At 47.9% G+C, this 20,846-nt stretch overlaps 4 protein-coding genes across 4 annotated transcripts; 3 read left to right on the top strand and 1 right to left on the bottom strand.

Annotated features, from left to right (window-relative positions):
• Window positions 1–5,280: 5,280 nt before the first annotated feature.
• ddiA (putative DNA damage-inducible v-SNARE binding protein Ddi1) lies at window positions 5,281–8,085 on the bottom strand (the record flags this gene model as incomplete). The annotated part of the gene is made up of 4 exons (XM_023234089.1): window positions 5,281–5,948; window positions 6,002–6,615; window positions 7,458–7,519; window positions 8,059–8,085. 4 exons carry the CDS (start codon window positions 8,083–8,085, stop codon window positions 5,281–5,283), a joined length of 1,371 nt encoding a protein of 456 aa, XP_023088971.1.
• A 3,931-nt stretch (window positions 8,086–12,016) lies between these two features.
• sit1 (putative siderochrome-iron transporter Sit1) lies at window positions 12,017–14,232 on the top strand (the record flags this gene model as incomplete). Its single annotated transcript, XM_001817479.3, has 11 exons — window positions 12,017–12,223; window positions 12,274–12,357; window positions 12,409–12,484; window positions 12,533–12,597; window positions 12,657–12,855; window positions 12,903–13,228; window positions 13,276–13,333; window positions 13,384–13,477; window positions 13,528–13,715; window positions 13,768–13,827; window positions 13,874–14,232. 11 exons carry the CDS (start codon window positions 12,017–12,019, stop codon window positions 14,230–14,232), a joined length of 1,716 nt encoding a protein of 571 aa, XP_001817531.1.
• Window positions 14,233–17,614: 3,382 nt separating this feature from the next.
• On the top strand, window positions 17,615–18,395 carry AO090005000472 (pectate lyase; the record flags this gene model as incomplete). Its single annotated transcript, XM_001817480.1, has 2 exons — window positions 17,615–17,942; window positions 17,995–18,395. 2 exons carry the CDS (start codon window positions 17,615–17,617, stop codon window positions 18,393–18,395), a joined length of 729 nt encoding a protein of 242 aa, XP_001817532.1.
• A 991-nt stretch (window positions 18,396–19,386) lies between these two features.
• Window positions 19,387–20,334, top strand: AO090005000473 (DUF3425 domain-containing protein; the record flags this gene model as incomplete). The annotated part of the gene is made up of 2 exons (XM_001817481.3): window positions 19,387–19,534; window positions 19,622–20,334. The coding sequence occupies 2 exons, from the start codon at window positions 19,387–19,389 to the stop codon at window positions 20,332–20,334; spliced, it is 861 nt and encodes a 286-aa protein (XP_001817533.1).
• Between the last annotated feature and the right edge of the window lie 512 nt (window positions 20,335–20,846).

Here is a 20,846-nt window from a genome sequence, read left to right as displayed (position 1 = left end):
GGATTTCGGTCACTTTAGCTTCCGGAGTCAAGAGGTTAGGCTTGGACCTATCCTCTACGCGCAGCGCGGGATCGTCATAGTGGAATGGGGGCAGTGGATCGAACCACATTTTGTCCCATGTCGGCAAATATTCTGGGTACCTGGTTCTGGCGGTGGTCTCCCCATTGACATCCACGTAGGGGATGTTAATGTCATAACTGATGGGGCTCTCTTCCTTATGAGCATTGACGGGTTGGCTCTTAGGCCTTATGACAGGGGCAGTTGATGGCATGTTGAGAATGAAAACAGCCTTAGACGAGGATAAGCTATTAAAACTTTATGTCAAGGGAGATTACAAAATATAGAAGCGGAAGAATTAAGAATGATGAGGGAAAAATCCTTGCTAGAAGATGGGTTGGATATTGATGAGACAGAAAAGAAAAGAGATAGGAGTTTAGATGAGAGGGAGACGAGTATAAATAATATCGCATCCAGTGTCATTGCATTTTGATAAAAAAAAAAGGCCATTGCTCAATTTAGAAATGGAATATTGGGTAAAAGTGGATGTAATGCCACCACGCGGCACAAACGATCTAAGGATTCAACGGAGCTTCGCTTAAACATGACTAGACTACTCCGTATGTGCTATCCCTTTCATCTCCGGCAGCGACCTTGCGCTTGGGATGCGCAAGATTATTCATGGCGGCGAACAAAAAAGTGTCTCGAGCGAATGCGATGCCATGACGACAGGGGACAGGATTCGCTCCTGAGGACCTGAACGGGTCTCGACAGATTAGACCGGGGGTTGTGGAGAGGACGGCGGCAGGTCGACGGGCCAGTCAGAAAAAAGCAGGCCCTAAAAAAATGAAAATTTTAAACGTTGTTCCAAAAGGGTGAAAGCGATGAGAGGGATAAACAGAACAGACGAGACACGATCAGACAAAGCAGGAGTTAGAGAAGGTCAGAGGGAAGCGGTCAAGAGACCCAATGGGTCCCTCGGCGTACATTTCATATAGCTTCCGCATCGGACGATACAAAGGATTTGCAGGGCAATTTTCCTCATAGCTGCAACTATGTCGGGCACAGGTCGCCGATTACTATAGTGATTGGATCTCGCGCCGACGATGGGCACAGTCTGCTTCCTGCTCCCGGCGTGCTCCGGTGGACTGGCTCTGTCTGTAAGTGTGTATTCCATTTGTTTCTGGTGCGGTTTCACCGCTCAATCTGGCGCAAACCGGACGAACGATAAGGAGCCGAGGGTGGAGCCTATGCAACATGCACGTTGGGCCAATATCGCTAGCCTAGGTCTGTCTCCTCGATCCCCGGTAACAGGCTCGCGGAATTGCATGTTGGTGCAGTAGTCGCCCGAGATACATCGGTGCCGTACCAATAAGTAAATAGTGTCCCCATCCAGTGTCTTATAGTAGCTTTCAGTCGCGGCTATCATGCATCCCCTTGCATCCCTTTCGATTGGGAGAAAAAGAAAAAAAAAAAAAAAGCTAAAAAGGAAAAGGAAAAGGGCGTAATATCCCGGTAGGGTCCCCGTTAATGCTCGTACTACTGTAAGACCTCATGCATTATGTAACTTGTGGCCCAATAACTGGACATTACAGCTTGTCTGCTGATGTCGGTGGAGTGATTATTGATGTGATAACGGGTGGGTGCGACACTGAGATTCTGCGTTGCTTCTCTTTCGCCACTAATGAAATTATTGCTTTGACTGGAATAATCCTTGGTGTAATGATCGACCAAAGAAAGAATATTTCCGATAAACTGTAATTTTCCCCCTTTTTCCTTTTGTTTTCCAAATTTTCTATGGAGTTGCCCAATGAAGCAATCGGGTAGTGTTTTTGTTGTTGTTATGGACCCGCCGTCGAGTGGAGATGAATCAAAACCTTGGTGTCCCAATCTTGGGTCACACATGGTTTTCCTCGACGTGGCTTCTAGTGGGTTGAAAGAACAATCCTAAACATTTTTAGTAGCCATTTTGACCCGCTACCGGGTGGCTCAATGGAGCCGAGGGGGCTCGTTTGGAGCCAAGGCGATCATGACGTTCATATCGGAGTACTCATTTCGGCCATGCGGCCCTTTTCCCCCCGTGAGCTCTTTATCAAAAAAGTTCCCCACAGAAGGCACATCAGTGGACTTTTGCTCTCGCGAAGGACCACTGGTGCCGTCGTGAAGCGGTAGCAGGCGTTCCGTAGCCGTTTTGGAAGATCCATCGAAGCCTCGACCGAGGATTTAGGGCATCGGTCTGATAATGTACGTCTGTACAGAACATGTACTATGTATGTACATGTGTATCGTACAAAATGATAGATAGATCAGTTCTTGGTCAAACAGCAGTTACATTGGGGGTCACTTCTGTATTTCTCAGGGCCTGGAGGAGTCGAATTGCAATTGAGGCCGATAGTTGCAGCCATCCGGCATATTGCCTAAATGCTTGTGTCTATCGTGTTGACTGACCACTACTACGAACGTTGAGGTACCTCGGCACTTGTCTGGCTGGAGCTCATGACCAAGGTCTGGTTTCAGAGACACTTCCGAGATTTTCTTACGGGACCAAGGATTCCATTAGCAAAGGATTTGCAAGGTTGACGCCAACGGTCGGGTAGTGGCTACCTTGCGAAGGTTATTTGTGAGAGACCTCGCAATTATACTGGCGGTCAAATTCCGTCCTAACTTCCGGGGAAAGAGACACAACTCCTAAGGTACCCATGTCAATCGACTAGTCCTCGTACTATCCATGGTTTGGCGCTAAAAAAGCAACTTTTTCCCGCCCCAAGGATGACCGGACCGGTCCTACTGGTGAAGACGACCGACATAAAAAGTACATCATAGGCCATCATTCGAAAAATTCCTTGGATTGGGCTGCAGAATGCGTAAAAGAAAATGTGAATGATATTGGTGGGGAATGCTGCAGGTTGCGAGAGGCTTGGGAGCGCAGCTCTTCCTTGCAGTACTTTTTCCTCCAACCAATCTGGTTCCGGAACGGCGGGAAGTCGAGGTAACGATCAGCTCCAGGGGCCATCATAAATTAGGGGCTTTTGCACTACAAACTTCACCAAGGACACGGACAAGGGGGCAAAGGACTCTTCCGTAAAAGTTGCGGTGAGACTTACTAAAACCGGGTGTCTCGTGTAGTTACCCGTTGGCGGTTACGCCGTCCTCGATCCCCTGTCGGAATCACTTGTGTGTACGGCGAGGGAAGGGGGTGGGGAGTCGAGAGTGTTTCCTGGAATTGCTGTTCAGGATATCTTCAACTGATAAGATCAAAGCATGATATGATGCAAGGTCAAAATCTCAGAAAAAGCAAAGAGACCGATTAGCATTGAGTCCCAACCACCGGGTCACTGTTCTTGGGACACTAAACTTAACTAACCGTTAAAAATAATAGGAGGTAGCGATCCACGTACCTAAGCTTAAGCTATGTTTAGGCCTCGTGCAGTGAGAAAAAAGCAAATTGGAGTCCTGCGTATCTTCTTCCCAGTTTCTCGGGTCATCGATGAACAGCGGGGGCCTTTAGAGAGATTGCGCATGTTTGCTTTTTCCCGTCCTTTTCTTCCCTCCCTTGCCTAATTTTGCTGTCCCTGTGGATCACCTGATCTGACTTCTCATGTTGGTTTTCCGCTTGTTGACAGCAGTCACGACGTTATCTCTCGAGAACTTTTGACCTCTATCCCACACATACCACATATAACATACCTGCATACATATCGAGGAAAGGATATTTGATTAATCAAATCCAGCCAATTGCCACCTCCTAGATACGACATCATGGTGCAATATGCATCTCTCATATCGCGAAAACGCGACCTAATCTACTTCATATTTTTCGCCATCCACCTCCCTATCATTTTCCGTAAATCTCTCCCCCCCCCCCCCTCCTAAGAAGGCTTCTCCACATACATATCGGTACATTGGAACAATACTAACGCACCAATCCAGTGGTCGACACAGTCCCCCTTCTCCCCTCCATCCTCCAGACTAATCTTTCCCACCAAATCCGTTCCTTCTACATAGCAACCTACCATGACAAATTCTTCTCGGAGCCCGCTCCGGCGTGGTTCTCCACCTTTATCGCAATGGAACTTGTCTATCACGCACCGCTGAGTCTCTGGGCTCTTGGCGCTTTGCTCAGAGGTAAAATAGCCTAATAGTTTTTTCTTTTTTTTTTTTTTTCTTTATTTTTTTGACCGTCGGGGATGAATGGTGATAGTCGGGTAATAAATCATGTCGTAAATATCGGAAGCTAACAGAAAGGATACTGACAGATGATCCCTTGGTCCCGATGCATTTGTTGGTGTTTGGAGTTCAATCATTCGTGACCTCGAGTGCTTGCTTGGCGGAGGTCTGGGGCTGGGATGATCGCACAGTCGCCCAGAAGCAGGATTTGACTATGTTGTATGCGCCTTATGTGATGCTTGGTAAGTTTACTTCTATTTTACTTTTACTTTTTGTTTTGTTTTCTTTGTGGTTGTTTCACGCTTGTGGTTTTATGTTTTCTTTATCATTTTCCTTTGTTTCTTTTTTTATGTCTCGCGGTTTCAGCCCGGCGATCAGTGGCGGCTAATCTTGGTCCAGGGGCGTTTATGGCGTTGGACATGCTCTTTAGGTTGCGGGGGAAGCTGCTGAGTAAATCTAAGAGTGAGTAAATTGGACATGGGTTGGGCCCCGTGTATAGACCGATTAGAGTAGAATATAGGTCCGGGTTGGGATTAATACTAGTACTTCTGAAAGTACCATAATTTCAAGATCACGGATGGAGGAGTCAATGGCAAATTTAGATCGCAATGCGAGGCTGGAATCTTGCGCTCCACCTTCTGCAGTGGAACTACTTAGTTTTAGGGCTACGTGACTGATCTAAAGGCATGAAAATAAATAGACGAAGAGGCTCCACTTTACATGAGACTTCATTTACGAGGCACAGCATAGAATGCATTCACCGCAAGTACAGATAATGTTTGTATTCATACTTGGGGAGACTAGACCGCTACGCTGACTCGACCAGCAGCGCCACAAGGGGCACAGGCCAGGGAGGCCAAGGATGGAGCTGATAATGCTGTAAGCTGCAGCCGATATAACTGAAATGCAGATGGGGGGTGTCTCTCGGCCAATGACACGCCCCGCCCGTCCCTCAGAGTCCTCTCTCATCCACCCAACGACGCGAGTCGATTACAGGATTTTTGGGATATCTGGGCAACAGTCGCTGTCTCCACCGCTCAATGACGGCGTGATGCAGCGGTAAGGTACCGGAAACACGTCAAGATTTCGTAATCTATAGCATCTGGAATTCACATGTCATATCAGAAAGCCAATGGCCCCGTCGAGGTCCCCGTTAGCTGCATCTAGTGCCCGCATAGCCTCCTCCCGAGTGAAACCGAGCTCGGTGATCTTCGCGATGGAATCTTGTGGCCACCGGGATGACTGTGCCGGAGCTGGACGAGACGGAGGTGCCGTAGATGAGCTGGCGCCACCGGGCCCTTGTGCCTGATGAGTAACTGCACCCGTCCGAGCGCCGACTTCGGCACCGTCAGCACCTTTGACCAAAGGCTCATCCTCGAATCCATCTTGCAGATGCTTAGGAATATCTGCCTCTCCCAGAAATGGCACTGCTTGGTCTTGAATGACCAGTGCTCCCCTCCTGAGGTCGATGCAGGCCTGATGCCGCCTCAACATATCCAGACCCAGGAGGAGATCAATGTGCTTGCCTTCCATCACGGTAAAAGAACATGGCAAGAACATACTTCCGATCTTGATTTGAGCCGAATGGACGCGCCCCAGGATATTCGCAGTGCCCACTCCTTTAGCAATTCCCCCGTATCGCTGGTCTACCAGACGCATGATGTTGCACGCGGTCGCACACTCGGGGGACATGATAGTGACCTGGGCGCCAGAATCGACGAATGCATTAAGTTTGTGGCCGTTGACTTCGACTGGTATGTACAACATGGTCACGCGACCGAACGCTATGGCAGTTAGCAAAGTCATTCTGTCGCAGGAGGGAGAGGGCTGAACACACATTCCGGATGATGCTCCATGGCGTTATGGAGGTTCTCTGTCACCGCATTCTGGCGAATGATCTCTTCAATCTGCCGCTGGTTTTCCGGGTTGAACGGATCTGCGTTCAACATTGCAATCCGGGCCTCCTTCTCAGCCTCTAACTGAGCCTCCCGCCGCTGTTGGTTGAGGAATACGTCGCGGAACCGCTGGGCATCACTGGCTGCGTCTGCCAATTCCGGGTTTTGCCGTCGGACAGCTTCGCGCACTCGAGGGTCGCCTAGAATGTGTAACCGGATGGTCTCGGGATCTGGGTTCATCGCCTGACGCCGTTGGAGGTTTTGTTGCGCAGCAGGAGCGCTAGGGCCGCCAGCAGTGCGGGTGGGCGCCTGAGGACTCCGCAGCGTAACATGGACACCCAACATATCTCCTTCCCCGATTCCAACCTGTTCAAGGGTACGTGCATCATCTCCGAGTAACTGATTGTTGTAGACGATTCGTTGGGCGCTCGGGGGAACGGAGGTTTCGCTCTCGACGATAGCTTTGAGAAGCTCAACGGTCATGTCCCCACCCACCTCAAGCGATATGATATCAGCATCGGCTTGGTCCGGTCGGATGACACTGACAGTGATACGCCTATATTCATTTTTACTTTCGGTTAGATGGTACAGTTGATGATCACCAGGGGACCCTTTTCATTTTTTTATTTCCTTTGCTCTCTTGTCCCACTTACATGGTGTCTGAGCTGTAGTGCGGGGAAGCTATCCAAAGCTCCCACAGGATGAACTGAACTCAAGATGCAACGTTTCAGAATCGACGTCAAGAGACGTGTGATGTATTTTACAAAAAAAAAAATATGACACTGAATTGAGAAGAGTAAGTTGAAGATGGCGATTCGTCGATTGGAAAAAATTCACAAGGGCTATAAAAGTACAAGTCGGCCGGAATAGGATGTCACGAGCTTTGGGGAAGGTACGGAGAGGAAGGAGGAGGGGGGAACGAGGAAAGAAGGAGGACTAGGAGGACAAGTGTAATGAAGACAGGGATATCTTGGAGAAGGGAGGCGACTAAAAAATCAAAATGGTCAGGTTTTCCGGTGAGCGAGGAAAAGGTAGAATAATAATAAGCAGTTGGTTGTCATGAGTCGTTAGTTCTTTCTGGTTCCTGAGGACATCAACCGCGGTCGGCGAATAAATGAACTTCTCCCAGATTAGGTAACCGTGCCATGCGTCACCATTTTCTCGATCCATGAGTGTCCATCATCTTCTCTCTCTCGTTCTTCTTCATTACAAATTTTTGCCTAGATCCTGATAAAAGCTAGGACCGAAGAAGAAAATGACACATAGAGGAAGGAAGTATAATAAGATATTTTATGTGTTTTTATTATATTTCTTTTCAATTTTTCTTCTCAGGTCGTGATATGAAAACTTAAAAATCAGGTGTTCATCCGTGCATGGTGCAGGGATATATATATATACACACATACTTCCTGTATCGGTAATCTCTCATGTTGCAAAGAACTTCTTGAATTCCCTTCTTCCTAAATTTAAGATTCTAGTAGCCAGAGAACGCTACATTACTCTGTTTATGGTTAAGCCGGGTCGTCGTCGCTCTGAAAGATTGGGCTCGACTTTCAAGAAAATTCTCTATTCATCTCAAATTCTGATCTAGATTGGAGAGGGTGTTCTCCAAGTATGAAGCTGTACCGTACCGTACTAATGTATTCCATACCCACATCGGCCTTCTACAGCGGATCATCACGAAGACTTGCAGCAGGCGGAGGACCCTAGGAGCAACGGACTAACTCCGGTATGGGGGTTTTATTGGTTCAATAGGTTCAGTTGGTTGAAAAGGCGTTCTACCGCATTGAGCTAGTTACATATAGGTCAAACTTCCTCGAAACACACCACCCTGTTAACCTGCTCCCCCACTTCCCAGACTGTTAACGAAGATCTTATTACCTTACCATTTGCTTATCTTATTTATGTTTATTCTGAGAATTATTTACATCGGCTTTCTTCTTTCTCCCCTCTTTTCGTCCCTGCCCTTTTTTGAGCCACATTGAGCCATAAAGCTCACATCATCAAGAAACGTTGCGTGCGACATATGCCTCATGCATTCTCTATCCCTATGGCTTAGTACTACTAGTAGTAGTGTTGACGCTAAAAGAACACTCCACCTGCAGCAGGCAAGTAGCTGCGAAGGGAACGTTTTCCTAGCAATTGTGGTCATCTTATTAGACTCATCTTCGAATTTTGAATGGGGCAATCATAACGGGTGATTGAGTCTGCGATGCTGACAAGCGGCGTGCGGCGTGGAATAGCTGCTTTGGATTGGGCTTTAAACTGCTAGCGTGCATGAAACTAACGTATGAGGACATCCCCTACTTACTCTGTCTGGAACTGACTGCGTACAGGGAGGGTCACATGCAGTCGTACATACCATGCTACTCAGCACATCATAGGTGGACGATCGTGGAAAACTTATCCTCGGGCGGGGATTGATTATGAAGCGTTGGATTTTTTTTTGGCACTGTACCTTTGCCAGTCTAGAACGGCTGAATCCGACCCACGCAACCACCGCTTTAATTGAGCCAGATTCCAAACACAACTCGAGACGAATTTAGCAGATGATTCCGTTGCGAACAGCGTGGCACGGTGGTATGAGTCAAAAACAGGCAACTCATCTTCCACTGTAGTTGACTGGAATACCACATGACCGAGACGTGCTTCCCCTCTTAGCAACTTGGCAGTTGACACGATGACTTCCTTGAGCGGATGTCTATAGGTGGTGGATCGGGATTCGGGAGGTTGATCTTGAAGCTGGACCTCTTTGCTTGACACACTCAGAGAACTTCCGACAATACAGTCGTGCCTGCGATTTGAAGAACGGCTAGATAATCTTGGATCCCTGATTACATTCCACGCTGACTTGAAAGCTGAAACGATGGACGAAATAACTACTGGTCGACATGATGGTCAGTCTTCTATTACTCTGGATCTGAATTTTGGGTAAGTCCTGTTTAACGGAAGATATAGCATCGCGTTTGAACCATTCATGTCTCGGTATCGTCACTTGTATTTCGACTGAGTATAGGTTCGGCTTTCTGAGTGCTTCTTGGCTCAAAAGTAGGATGTCCGCTATGTTTGCAAGCGAAATATCTATACTCTCATTCCGCGACGTGCGTCTAATACTTGGGTACTGCCTTGGCTCGCTGTACAGTCGCTGGACTATCCTAGGTACAGCTAGCCACTAACATTGAGACAATACGCATCTCCAAGAGCTTGCGAGGAAATGGTCGTATGCTTTCGTGCTGTGCCTACCGAACACAGATGTGCAGCAAAGTAACAGGCTCCGGAGAAGAGCTTGTCTCAAATTAGACCTTAATGTTAGGGCCTGTATCGCTCTTGTACAAGCTTTTATGCGCATTTGAGTTTCACATTACAACTTGAAAGGTTGAGCTCTTCATGCCTGGAAAATATAGTCAACAATGGCCTGAACTGAGAGAAAACTGGGAAGTATAAGGACGGGGCAGAGATGGTAAGAAGAGGTCCACGAAATGTCGGCTGGGTCGCTTTCTGATAAAGTTTTAGACACTTTAGCAGCAGGAGGCATCCTACAATGTGTGTCACTCTACAACCCCATTGACACTACGGCGAGAACCGAATTACTCAGAAATTCACCATAATTAAACCACTGAACATTTGCATTAATGTAGTGGGCGTCCCGTTGAAGTCTGCATATTGATTTTTGCAAGATCGAGGCACTTAAGCCTTGCCCCTTCAAGGGAAGGACTTTTGGTTGCCTCCTACTTGTAGTATGAGACATCCGTACTTGATATTTTTCTTGATAGGGCCCACAGCATTCATTGACGTATCCTGCACATGCGGATAGATGGCCATAATTCTTTCGGGGCATTTAAGTTGGCTCTCAGTCACGAAGTGCTTAATAAGCCTTTGTGTGTTAGGTTAATCTGCTCCGCCCCGGTGGTGAACGAGAAACCGGACGTCGCTGTCACCAGGAAACATGCCGCCTTAATCCAATCACGACAGCTTCGAAGCAAGGCCCGCTTCAGCCTGACCTTCAGCACAGTTGATGCTAATGTTTAGCTTGAGGTACGCAGCTGATACTTCAGAGCGAGGGTGGCCATCTGGAGGACCTTGATGAGATGAGATGAAAATGAAAGCAGAGAAACTAGAGGCTGGTCAACCGCGGTCAGATATCGAACATAGTCTCTAGAGCCCTTTGCTTGAGTTCCGTAGAAATCTTGCGACTTACCCAGCCTTCACTACACAAGCGGGCCCGCAGAAGGCAGCAAAGACGTAAAGAATCTATAACGTTAGTTGTAAAAACATGTTTTGGCTCCATATATTCCTATCCTGTCCCGTTGATCACCATGCGATGGAAATAGCGCCTGCATATGGCGATAGCCGAATGTCGGTCTGGGCTATGTTGGCATAGAGAGGACATCGAAAGACGTGAGCCTACTAGCAACAAAGTCCTCATTGCGTGATCGATTTAGTGGCCCGCTCATCTGCATGCCGTGGCTTCTCTGTGCAAGAATGATTACCGTTGCTAGCCTGGGAATACCTTTACTTAGGTATTATTCAAAGGCTTCCGCGAGTCGCTTCGCATGACCATATTCTGCTGATGATATAGCCAGAAAACACCGAGACTCGACTGAGTGGGAGAGGCGAGATTTTGAACGCAAGACTATCTCACAGACGATCCCTCCTTGAAACATCTATCGCGCAAAGATAGACAGTTACCAGTTTTATCAACCAAATATGCACACATTTGCCTCGCCTATAAATGGCTTCGACAGAATTCCTCAGCTTTCTACCCAGCCTCCACTTGTTTGCGGCATGTCTCATGAGCTTCCATTATCATCCTGACCGTATTTCCTGGTCATAAGCTGGTCTGCTATCAGCCTTCATCAATCGGCTACGGCATGCAACTTGCTACCATAGCCGGCCCCTTGTACGGCCTCCTTTGTGCTTTTGCTTGCTCCTTTATATCTAAGCATATCCGGTCGCCAATAAACTTCGTCGGTTTCCGCCAAAAATCCTCAATACTGGGGAGTATATTCTTTTGATATTTATGGGCGCTCGGCATGGTTCATACTGCGAAGGTCTATAGCCATAGCGCTTGGGTCGGCTCATAGAATATTTCTGCGAAGAGCGTCATGGTGCCATAGTATCGGGGTGCGCGTTTTAACGTCGAACCATCATAGCGATGCCGATGCCGGTCTTGACCTGGACCCATCATCCAAATTTTTTCTATTGTACGACAGGGTGTCGTTTAATTGGGGCATGCTAATAGAGAGAACACAAAGAGGTGAAAAGTATAAACGTGCCAAGGTATCGGTGGAGTAATCTCCGGGTCAGCTCACTTGGCAATTTGGTAACCGAATATCTTCACCAGCGCCGTCCTCAATTCTGACCGAGGGCCTCCGCACAAAGCATCCTGGTTAACTTCCATAGTTCTAAGACTAGACCTACCCCTGGGATAGGAAGAGGTGAGAGCAAAACATGACATTTATTTTTGTCAACGGTGAGCTTTATGTATATTCTTTGTTGGTGGGTATCTGATTAGATTGATAAAGCGGGTCCCACTCAGGGACCGAAATGCGGGCTTGGCGGGCTTTCCCAGCCAATGCCTGTGAGCGAAACACGAGATCATTCCATGCCACGCCTTGGGAACCAGACATTCTTGGTGTCTTTCGAGGCAATTTTCCCTGTCCCAGCCGCTCTAGAACTTTAGATTCCTAGGCAATTTCTCGGTCATGCCGGAAAATTTCGAGACTACGACCCAAGAAAGAACGCTTGCAGATGTCTTATCAGATATGATTCGCTCACCTTTGTTGTCATCGTATTCTCTTTGGTCACGTTCAGACATGGATGTAGTGTTTTTTTTTTTTTTTTTTGTTTTAAGTTTAAATGCTTCCCCTTCCCCCCTTACCTCATGATAAAGGCTTAACAACGTTTTCCCCTCGCCCTCTGCCCTCATACACCGATAACGACGAGGGCAGTGCAAAATGTCCACCGAAAAGAATCCACATATTCATGATGCTGTCCAATCTCGCGAACTTCAGCAGGAAGTCGAGTTCAAAAATCCAGGTGTCAAACGTATCGCAGCTATCTCATCGCAACTGGGCATTGTAGCTCGTGTCTTTCTGTTCTTCGGGATCTTTTTGGTAGCCTATGTCTATGGCTTGGATGGACAGCTGCGAGTGACTTATCAGGTACATTACCTGCTGTGATTTATTTTTTGTCAAGGAACTAATGTCGATAGCCTCTGGCAACAAGTAGCTATGCCCAACACAGTTTGCTTACCACGATCAATGTTTTGCGTAACGTTATTGCAGCTGCCGCACAAGTAAGCCATTGCATCTTGTCTGCTATCATTCACTGACACTTAGCGTAACAGCCAACAGCTGCGAAAATCGCCGACGTCTTCGGGAGAGTTGAGCTGATTCTGCTCTCGGTTTTCTTCTACACTATCGGTAGAGATTGCCAGTTTATTGGATGTTGGACGCTGCTGACGTACCCAGGGACTATCGTTGAGGCCTGTGCGGACAATGTTGAGACTTTCTGTGCGGGTGCTGTTCTATACCAGGTATTTTATTCTCTTCGCGAGTTGTATACGATGAACTCTGACTGGAACTTCGTCTTTAGATCGGATATACGACTATTATTCTACTTGTTGAGGTTCTAGTAGCAGATATGACTTCGCTTCGATCCCGTCTGCTCTTCTCCTATATCCCTGCGACTCCGTTCATTATAAATACCTGGGTCAGTGGCGACATTGCCTCTGCCGTGTTGGGGGTCACCAGCTGGCGCTGGGGCATTGCGATGTTTGCAATCATATTCCCTAGTAGGTAAATGCCCTGTAAAATTGGGATCTTCTCTGATTCATGTCAGTTTGCACCATCCCTCTCTTTGCGACGCTGCTTGTTGGACACCGTAAAGCCAAGACGGCCAGTGTCGAGACATACCAGCATCCCATTCGGCTTCTCGGCGCAGGGAAATTCGCTAAAGAATTGTTTTGGTACCTGGACGTGGTGGGCATCCTGCTTTTGATTGCTTTCTTAGCCTTGATTCTTGTTCCATTCACGATCGCCCGTTCCGCGGCCGAGCAATGGAAGACTGCGAAGATTTTGGCACCGCTAATTATAGGTCTATTCTGTCTGCCCCTGTTTGTCATTTGGGAGCGTTCTTATGCTCGGTATCCCATGGTTCCCTTCAAAGTAAGCGGTTGCGCATTATTTCTCGAGCAGTCACTGACAAGATGTAGCTGCTCAAGGACCGCGCGGTTTGGGGAGCCCTCGGCATAGCAACCATGCTCAACTTAGGTATATCGATGTGTGTCTGGTGTCTAAATACTATGCTAATAACATCGTAGCTTGGTCGTTGCAGGGAACATACCTCTACACCGTGTTGCAAGTCGCATTTGACCAAAGTGTCCTCAGTGCAACACGTATCTCGTCTCTATACAGGTTTGCTATAGCCATGAAATCTTTATTTTAGACCCCTCTGACATCACTAGCTTTGCATCCGTTATAACTGGGTGTATACTCGGGGCGATCATTGTCAAGGTAAAACAGCTGAAGCCTTTCATAGTTGCCGGAACCATTCTTTTCGCAGTAGCTTTCGGCATCCTTATACAGTTCCGCGGAGGAACAGGTAGCTCAAGCTACTCTGGCATTATCGGCGGAGAGATACTTTTGGGTATTGGTACGTTGTGCAATGGCTAAGATGATTAGCTCAAACTAATTTATGTTGTCAGCTGGCGGTATGTTCCCATATCCCGCCCAAGCAAGTATACAGGCTGCAACGAAACACGAGCGTGAGTAAAAACCTCTCAATTGAACGATCTAGTCTAAACATTACAGATCTTGCTGTGATCACTGGTCTGTACCTGGCGGTGTACAACATCGGAAGCGCTATAGGAGGTACAATTTCTGGCGCTGTATGGAGACAGAGGATGGGTAAAGAGCTCACTAAGCATCTTGGTGGTGCAAATGAAACTCTTACCGATCTGGCTTTTGGAAAGCCTTTTGACTTTATCGTTTCATACCCTGTCGGAACACCTGAGCGGGAAGCTGTCATTCTAGCATACAAAGAGGTCCAGCGTATCCTTTGCATCACTGGTATATGCCTGACAGTCCCTCTCATCATCTTTTCTCTTTGCATTCGCAACCCAAGATTGACGAAAGATCAAAGTCTTCCCGATGCCGAACGGGAGGAATAGTGCCACTCCTCAAGCTGGCTTGTTTAGCAGCCTGAGATAATGCAAGACTAGGGTTTCTGTGCTATAGCCAAACTCGACTCGGAAGCTATACTCCTTTCCGCTAATTGTGTTGTGTGAACAATAGGAAGGCCAGCGCATTTGGTATTATCAACCTAATCGTGCTAATACTTCGTTAATATTTGTATAATAGGGCTGATACTTATGAATCCCAGCGCACCTCAGGCGTCTCGGGTGAAAGTCCAGGACTTTATATGAAAATAAACTATCATACACTATACAGTCTGATTTTCCACTGATTTTCTGGAATGCGATCTGATAGAAAATGCATCTCGCTTCGTCAGTTAATATACGTTCGCCTTATCATACAGGCAGGTCGCCTCGCTGTTCCTTCTGTGCTCAGACCAAGGCCGACCTGAAAGCAAATACCATACTTCGCGTGTCAGGGATCAGGTGATATCCTGTTCGGTTTTGTCCTTATCTGTGTCTAGGAAGCGTCGACTATTCCCCACTAGATCGAGAGGCCTCATGAGCTATTTAGAAGTTACACGGGGCCAATAGCTAATAAAACAACCACCCCTTTCTGTCCCACAAACTCGGCATCACTCCTGAGTCTGTGCACTCAAACCAAGGCAGGCTCTCAATAATTTTGCTAAAGCCTGTCGGGATATCCTCGGATGTCCGCTAATACAAAAATATTATTGAATAGGGCGCATTGAAGCGCCTCAAGTGCACACATCCTACAGGTGCCTGTCGTACCGAACTTGTAAATGACCCCTTTGCTAACCTTTAATTCTCAGTTAGTGAGCCCAAACCCCCCATATACACTACTACTGAAAACGTTACAACACTAATAACCTTACTATGTAGAGCGAGAGGAAGGCTTTTCTGGAAAGCTCGGAGAGGTTCCACCAATAGTCCACAACGTGCATAAATAGTTCTATGGAGTACGTAGGTGGTATATACTTGGTATACCTTGCTTTGCCGGCTCAACTGGGGCTAACATTCCGGCCGAGGAAACATGATTAGTATGCATCTTTGGCTGGAGCTGATTATGGCATGTCTACTCCGTATTGCCACAACGTTATACGCGAGCCCACTTTGTCCCGCTCATTGTGACGATCAGAGTGGATAAGGAGCGTTGTGGGATCCGTCATTTGCGTTGATCTGTGGCCAACTTGCTAACGGTTGCGTTACTAAAGTAACTAATTCCTCTCCGGTGAGGTCCCTTCACCTGACAACATTACAGAGATAGAAACATGCTTTGTGGGCGTGCAAGATTGTTTGTGAAAATCAAAATACTCGGTTCGGTGGTGTATGACTTGGATTCATGGAGAAGTCAATGAGTTTCAGATTCCAGAGCTTGCTGGCGCATATGTTAAGAGGAAACCCTGAGTTGTGATCTGATCTTTGCAGTGAGGATGGTCGATATTACTCACTTGATATTACCATAGGATGGCTTGTATACCGAGGAAAAACGTCGAGAACAAACAACCTACTTCGAATCTTGATTTCAAGAAATATTGCACGGGCCTTATCGATTTATTACTCTAGCCTTTCCACCAAGTGAATACGACACGTGATGGAAGACATAGATGATAAGGAAACGATAAAGCGAAGACGTCGGATGGTGCGCTCTCAGGGTTGAGACTATATCTCCTCTGGTTTGAGACTATATCTCCTCTGGTTTGAGACTATATCTCCTCTGATTTGCCTCGCTTTCTGCCATACGATGTCTAGTGATAGCATGTGGAGCCTAGGGATTTGCTCCATAGGCTAGTGGAATCCATCTTCTTTCGGACACGATAACTGGCCGCAGCGGCACTGCGCCTTCAAGGTCCACTGGTTTCGGCACACACCAGGGGTCTCCGCCGATATGATTGAAGGATAGACTTCAACCATAACTGAAGAATGCTACACAGTGCTACCAGAAGAAGTTCTTCCGCCTGTTATGATTCAGCTAGCGTTCCGTATACTGTTTTTCCTGGGTTGGTTGATGCATTTGAAGAATTGAATAGGAGCCATATTTCGATGGCATTATCAAGCTGTGCGCCAGGTCTAACCAGCTGAAGAGCCCGTGTATCATGAATCTAAAGGAATCCTAGGCCCGGATATTCCGATGTGGGCGTATCAACACAAGGGCGAATATTTCCATTCTCGGTTATGAGCTGTAAGGTCCACTATGAAGCCAACACTGGAACTTGACGATTAAACAAAGTTCCAGACCCTACGGGACATGACTCTTGTCCCTTGGTTCGGTCCGCGAGAAAATTGTATCTGTTGCATTAGGGACCCATTGCTGTGACGTGAAGGGTGTGACTTGCAGTTCAACTTCCCAAAGGAGGAGACTAAATGAATGGTTGCTGCCGATCGCTATGGGACGGCGTACGTATTCCCTCCAATTACTATGTAGAATGACGCGACCCAAGAGCTCCTCCGTTTGCTAGAAGAGTGGTGGCTTTCTTATCCAGAGCTATTCAAGACATCTGATCCTTGAGCGGGAGCAAGTTGGAGTATACTACAATTCACAGTATATACGACACATAGTATAGCCTGCACATTATTTTCGGTATGATAAAAGACGTGCTACTTACGGAGTACGATTTTACACGTTGATTAAGGACATGCCCTTGTTGGTTGGTCTTGCCCAGTCCGCAGGACCCGTGTGGAGTATCCCGGGGCCACTTTCCGACTTCTTGGCATGTCGGACGATTTGCTGCGCCACGATGCTAGACCTACGTAATTCCGGGGTTCTGCGCAGTCGGAAGACTCGTAACAGGAATAATTCCCAACGTGCAGCTTCAGTGTGGGCCCTGCTAAATGAGAAGGGTCATTTACCGCTTATCCGACATAATAAGTCCGCAGGTTTTACCAGCTTCCCCCCAACCTAGGATTAATGCCAAGAGGTGCGGAGACGGCAAATGGTTGAATGCAAGTATCTTGGCATTGTTGGCAGTGAAACAGTTAATATAAGCTTGTGGTCAGTGTTCGTTCCAAGTCTTAGTGATCGAGTCCCACTTGCCCTTTGTAAGTGATCTGCTAGAGATCAAGCCTTTGGGAAAACTTCGGAACATTCTTAGCGAGCCGGAGTATCTGTAATCTGTTTCAGTTTATCCCGGAAGAGTGCTTTCGACCTGGAAGAGAGCAAGAGGGAAAGATTGAAACGAGCCAAGGGCGTCTATATTCCGCCAATGACTCGATCAGAGGGGTGTCTGCGGTAACATAGCAGACACACTGAGGCTATAAAGCCTCTGCATCCCCACGACCATGAACCTTGAATTTGAGCAGACAAAAAGCATCTATCCATTGACTTCTCGTGCCATTCTTTAACACACTCTGGGAGTGATCCTTTCTTTCCAATAACCAACTTCTTCAATCATTTACAATGCTTCCCAAGGCTGTCCTCCTGTCTCTGCTCGCCTCCATGGCACTGGGTGCCAGCGAGTTCCCTATCCCCGAGTCTGCTGGCACTGAGACTTTCTCGGAGCCCCAGGAGATCGCCGCTGGAGAGACCTTCGACGGTGGTTTGAAGACTTACGGCCGTGGCGTCGAGTGCACTGGCCAGGATGAGGGTGGCGACAGCGATGCTGTCTTCATCCTCCAGGAGGGTGCTACCCTCAAGAACGCCATTATCGGTGCTGACCAGATCGAGGGTGTCCACTGTGAGGGTGCTTGCACCATCGAGAACGTCTGGTGGGAGAAGGTCTGCGAGGGTATGTGCTAGTATTTTATTTTCATTCGGACGACAACTGACTTGTGTCGCAGACGCGCTCTCCCTCAAGAAGGGTAGCGGCCCTTACAAGGTCATCGGCGGTGGTGCCCAGGGTGCCGAGGACAAGGTTATCCAGCACAACGCCGAAGGTGAGGTCAGCATCGATGGCTTCGTCGTCTCCGACTTCGGCAAGCTCTTCCGCTCCTGCGGTAACTGCGATTCCCAGTCTCAGCGCTCTGTCACCATTACCAACGTCAAGGCCTACAACGGCAAGAAACTCGCCGGTGTCAACGAGAACTACGGTGATGTCGCCACTATCACGGACACTTGTGCCACCTCCGTCGAGGACATCTGCACGACCTACGAGGCTACCGAGGGCTCTGGTGAGCCCAGCGAGATTGGCTCTGGCCCCAGCGACTCTTGCGTCTACACTGACCCTCTTCCTGCCTGCTAAGCGCATACTCAGTGTATCTGAGGGGATATCGGACATCTTGGGCGCTTTCTTGTTGTACTATTTGTCTCCCTGCAAGGCAGTCAAAGTCAATACTTCACTGCCTTCCTGTATCTAATAATATAAAGAATTGGACCCTTCTCTGATAACCCTTGGGGTTGTCCGAGCTGGATTGGGATCAACACACATTTCGTTGTATAACTTGTAGAAGCGAGTATTTACAAGCCATTCCTCACATAAACTTATTAGCAACCCGTGAATATCCACATGTGCCGCCTCAAACACAATTCTGTCAATGACGCTTGAACTATCTGGTTAATAACAACTTCATCCTTGTCAATAGTAATCTATAAATGCCGAAATCTACCAATAAATATGATATGTAACAATCTTGGCGGTTATTGCCTTGACTTAATCTAAACGAATGTGGTGCCGAATCTTTTGCTCCCGCTTAATGTGAAACGGCTTCTTTCTTCTCTTCCCCTTATACATTCATTAGCCCAGTAATATCGAAATACAAGAAGAACAGAATGCATTTGTAGCCTATTACTAGAATACAGGATTAAGCATCGAAGAAGAATGTCCAGGAAGAGATCATATGTCCAAAATAAAGGTCTAGGGATGTTACAATGATGCCCAGGACTACGATAAATCTAATTTACAAGTACTACTAGCTCAACATACAGTACTATTATATAATATTATAGATCTGGGTATAGAGGAGGTGGGGAGTAAAAATAGAATTGGACAGGAACCGTATTCCAGTTACTTTACTGTTCCAATGTTATCTCTCGTGAGCTTGATACTAAGGCTATCTGTCCAACCATACCCAGTCCGGACTCGTACGGCATACCGGTAATAACGATACGGAGACCGGCAGCCCCACAAAGATCTCCACTAGGCTTAACTCCGACCCAGAGAAGGTCCGTCAGCGAAACGCATAAGACCGTCGACTTACGCTCCATAGTTTCGTCCCGAGCATCCACACCCAACAATGGCGCCCGCAAGCGAGCTCCCCAAGCGCGATTCCGATCAGCTTATACCCATTCGGACACAAAAAAAGGGACCCGATGACTGGAAGGGTCTCACGGACTCAAAGGAACGGCGACGGCGCCAGAACAGGATCAACCAGCGAGCTTACCGTGCGTATACCTGCTAAAATCTCACTCGCCTAAACCTTATAAACCTATACAAGGGCGAAGAAACAGATACTAAACAAAACCACACAGGCCAACGCAAACGAGCCGAAAAGCTCGGTCTACCCATCAATGCCGAAGGAGCCGAGTCCAGCACGGCGTCTTCATCTTCATCTTCATCTTCATCACAATCCCCACCCACAACAGCCCTAACCACCCGATCAAACTGTCCCACCCCCGACCAAACCGCCGCCCTCCTCGACCTCTTCAGCAAAACTGCCTACCAGAGCTACATCCTCGGCTCCCCAACCTCCGACCACCTCCTCACCCTCGCCAAAGTGAACGTCTTCCGCGCCTTCGCCTCCATCATGTCCACCCTCGGCATGCCCAAACACCACGAATGGATGGACGACGACGCAATCTCCCCCTTCACCCTCCTCCGTCCCGGCTTCACCACCCCCTCCACCATCCCCCTCACTCTCCGCCCGACCAAACTCCAACAATCCATCCCCCACCATCCCTGGCTCGACTTCTTCCCGCACCCGCGCATGCGCGACAATCTCATCCGCGCCGGCGACTTCGACGACGAGCAGCTCTGCATGGATATCATGGGGTTCTGGGATATGAGCACCGAGAGTTGCGGGCTGTTAGTGTGGGGGGATCCGCAGGATCTGGGGAATTGGGAGGTGAGCGAGGAGTTTATTCGGAAGTGGCCGTGGGTGGTTGGGGGTTGTGCGGAGTTGTTGGTTTCGACGAATCGGTGGCGCGCGATGAGGGGGGAGAAATTGATTTTTAGATATCTTTAGCCTTGTTTCTTTATTTCTTTATAATGAAATGAATGTACGGTGGTTTTAGTGGGGGTGGTTTGGTTTGGAGTACTAGTATGTATGTCTATATGTGGAGTTTGAGGAAGGTTACTGGTATCTTGTAGAGAAGAGATCGGATGATGAGATCATTAAGACCCTTATTCCCGGCGCTAATGCACATTGCTTACGCGCTAGAACCACTTTATTTGCTTGGGGGTTTGGCTCATCCAATCATGGGGACTGTTGTGGGCTTGGCCCGTTCTTCTCAGACCGGTATTGTATCGTATTGAACGGTATATTGTCTTTGTCTGCTTGCGGGGAAGGGATATAGATAATGCCATGGCATGACCCGCATCAACATCTCATTGTAAAATGAAGGACCTTAGTGCTAACATTGGAGGCAGAGTGTGTGAGGATTGCAAGAAGTTCTTCGGATTCATTGCTCGGGAAGACCCCCTCCACCATCTACTGTCTCTCTAGCCCACACGCACCCATCATGCCTAAATCGCCCA

Source organism: Aspergillus oryzae, chromosome 1 (genome assembly GCF_000184455.2).
Source record: "Aspergillus oryzae RIB40 DNA, chromosome 1".
In the NCBI taxonomy this organism is placed as follows: Eukaryota; Fungi; Ascomycota; class Eurotiomycetes; order Eurotiales; family Aspergillaceae; genus Aspergillus; species Aspergillus oryzae.
The sequence above is the reverse complement of the archived record's forward strand: the minus strand, read 5'-3'. Positions and strand labels throughout refer to the sequence as shown.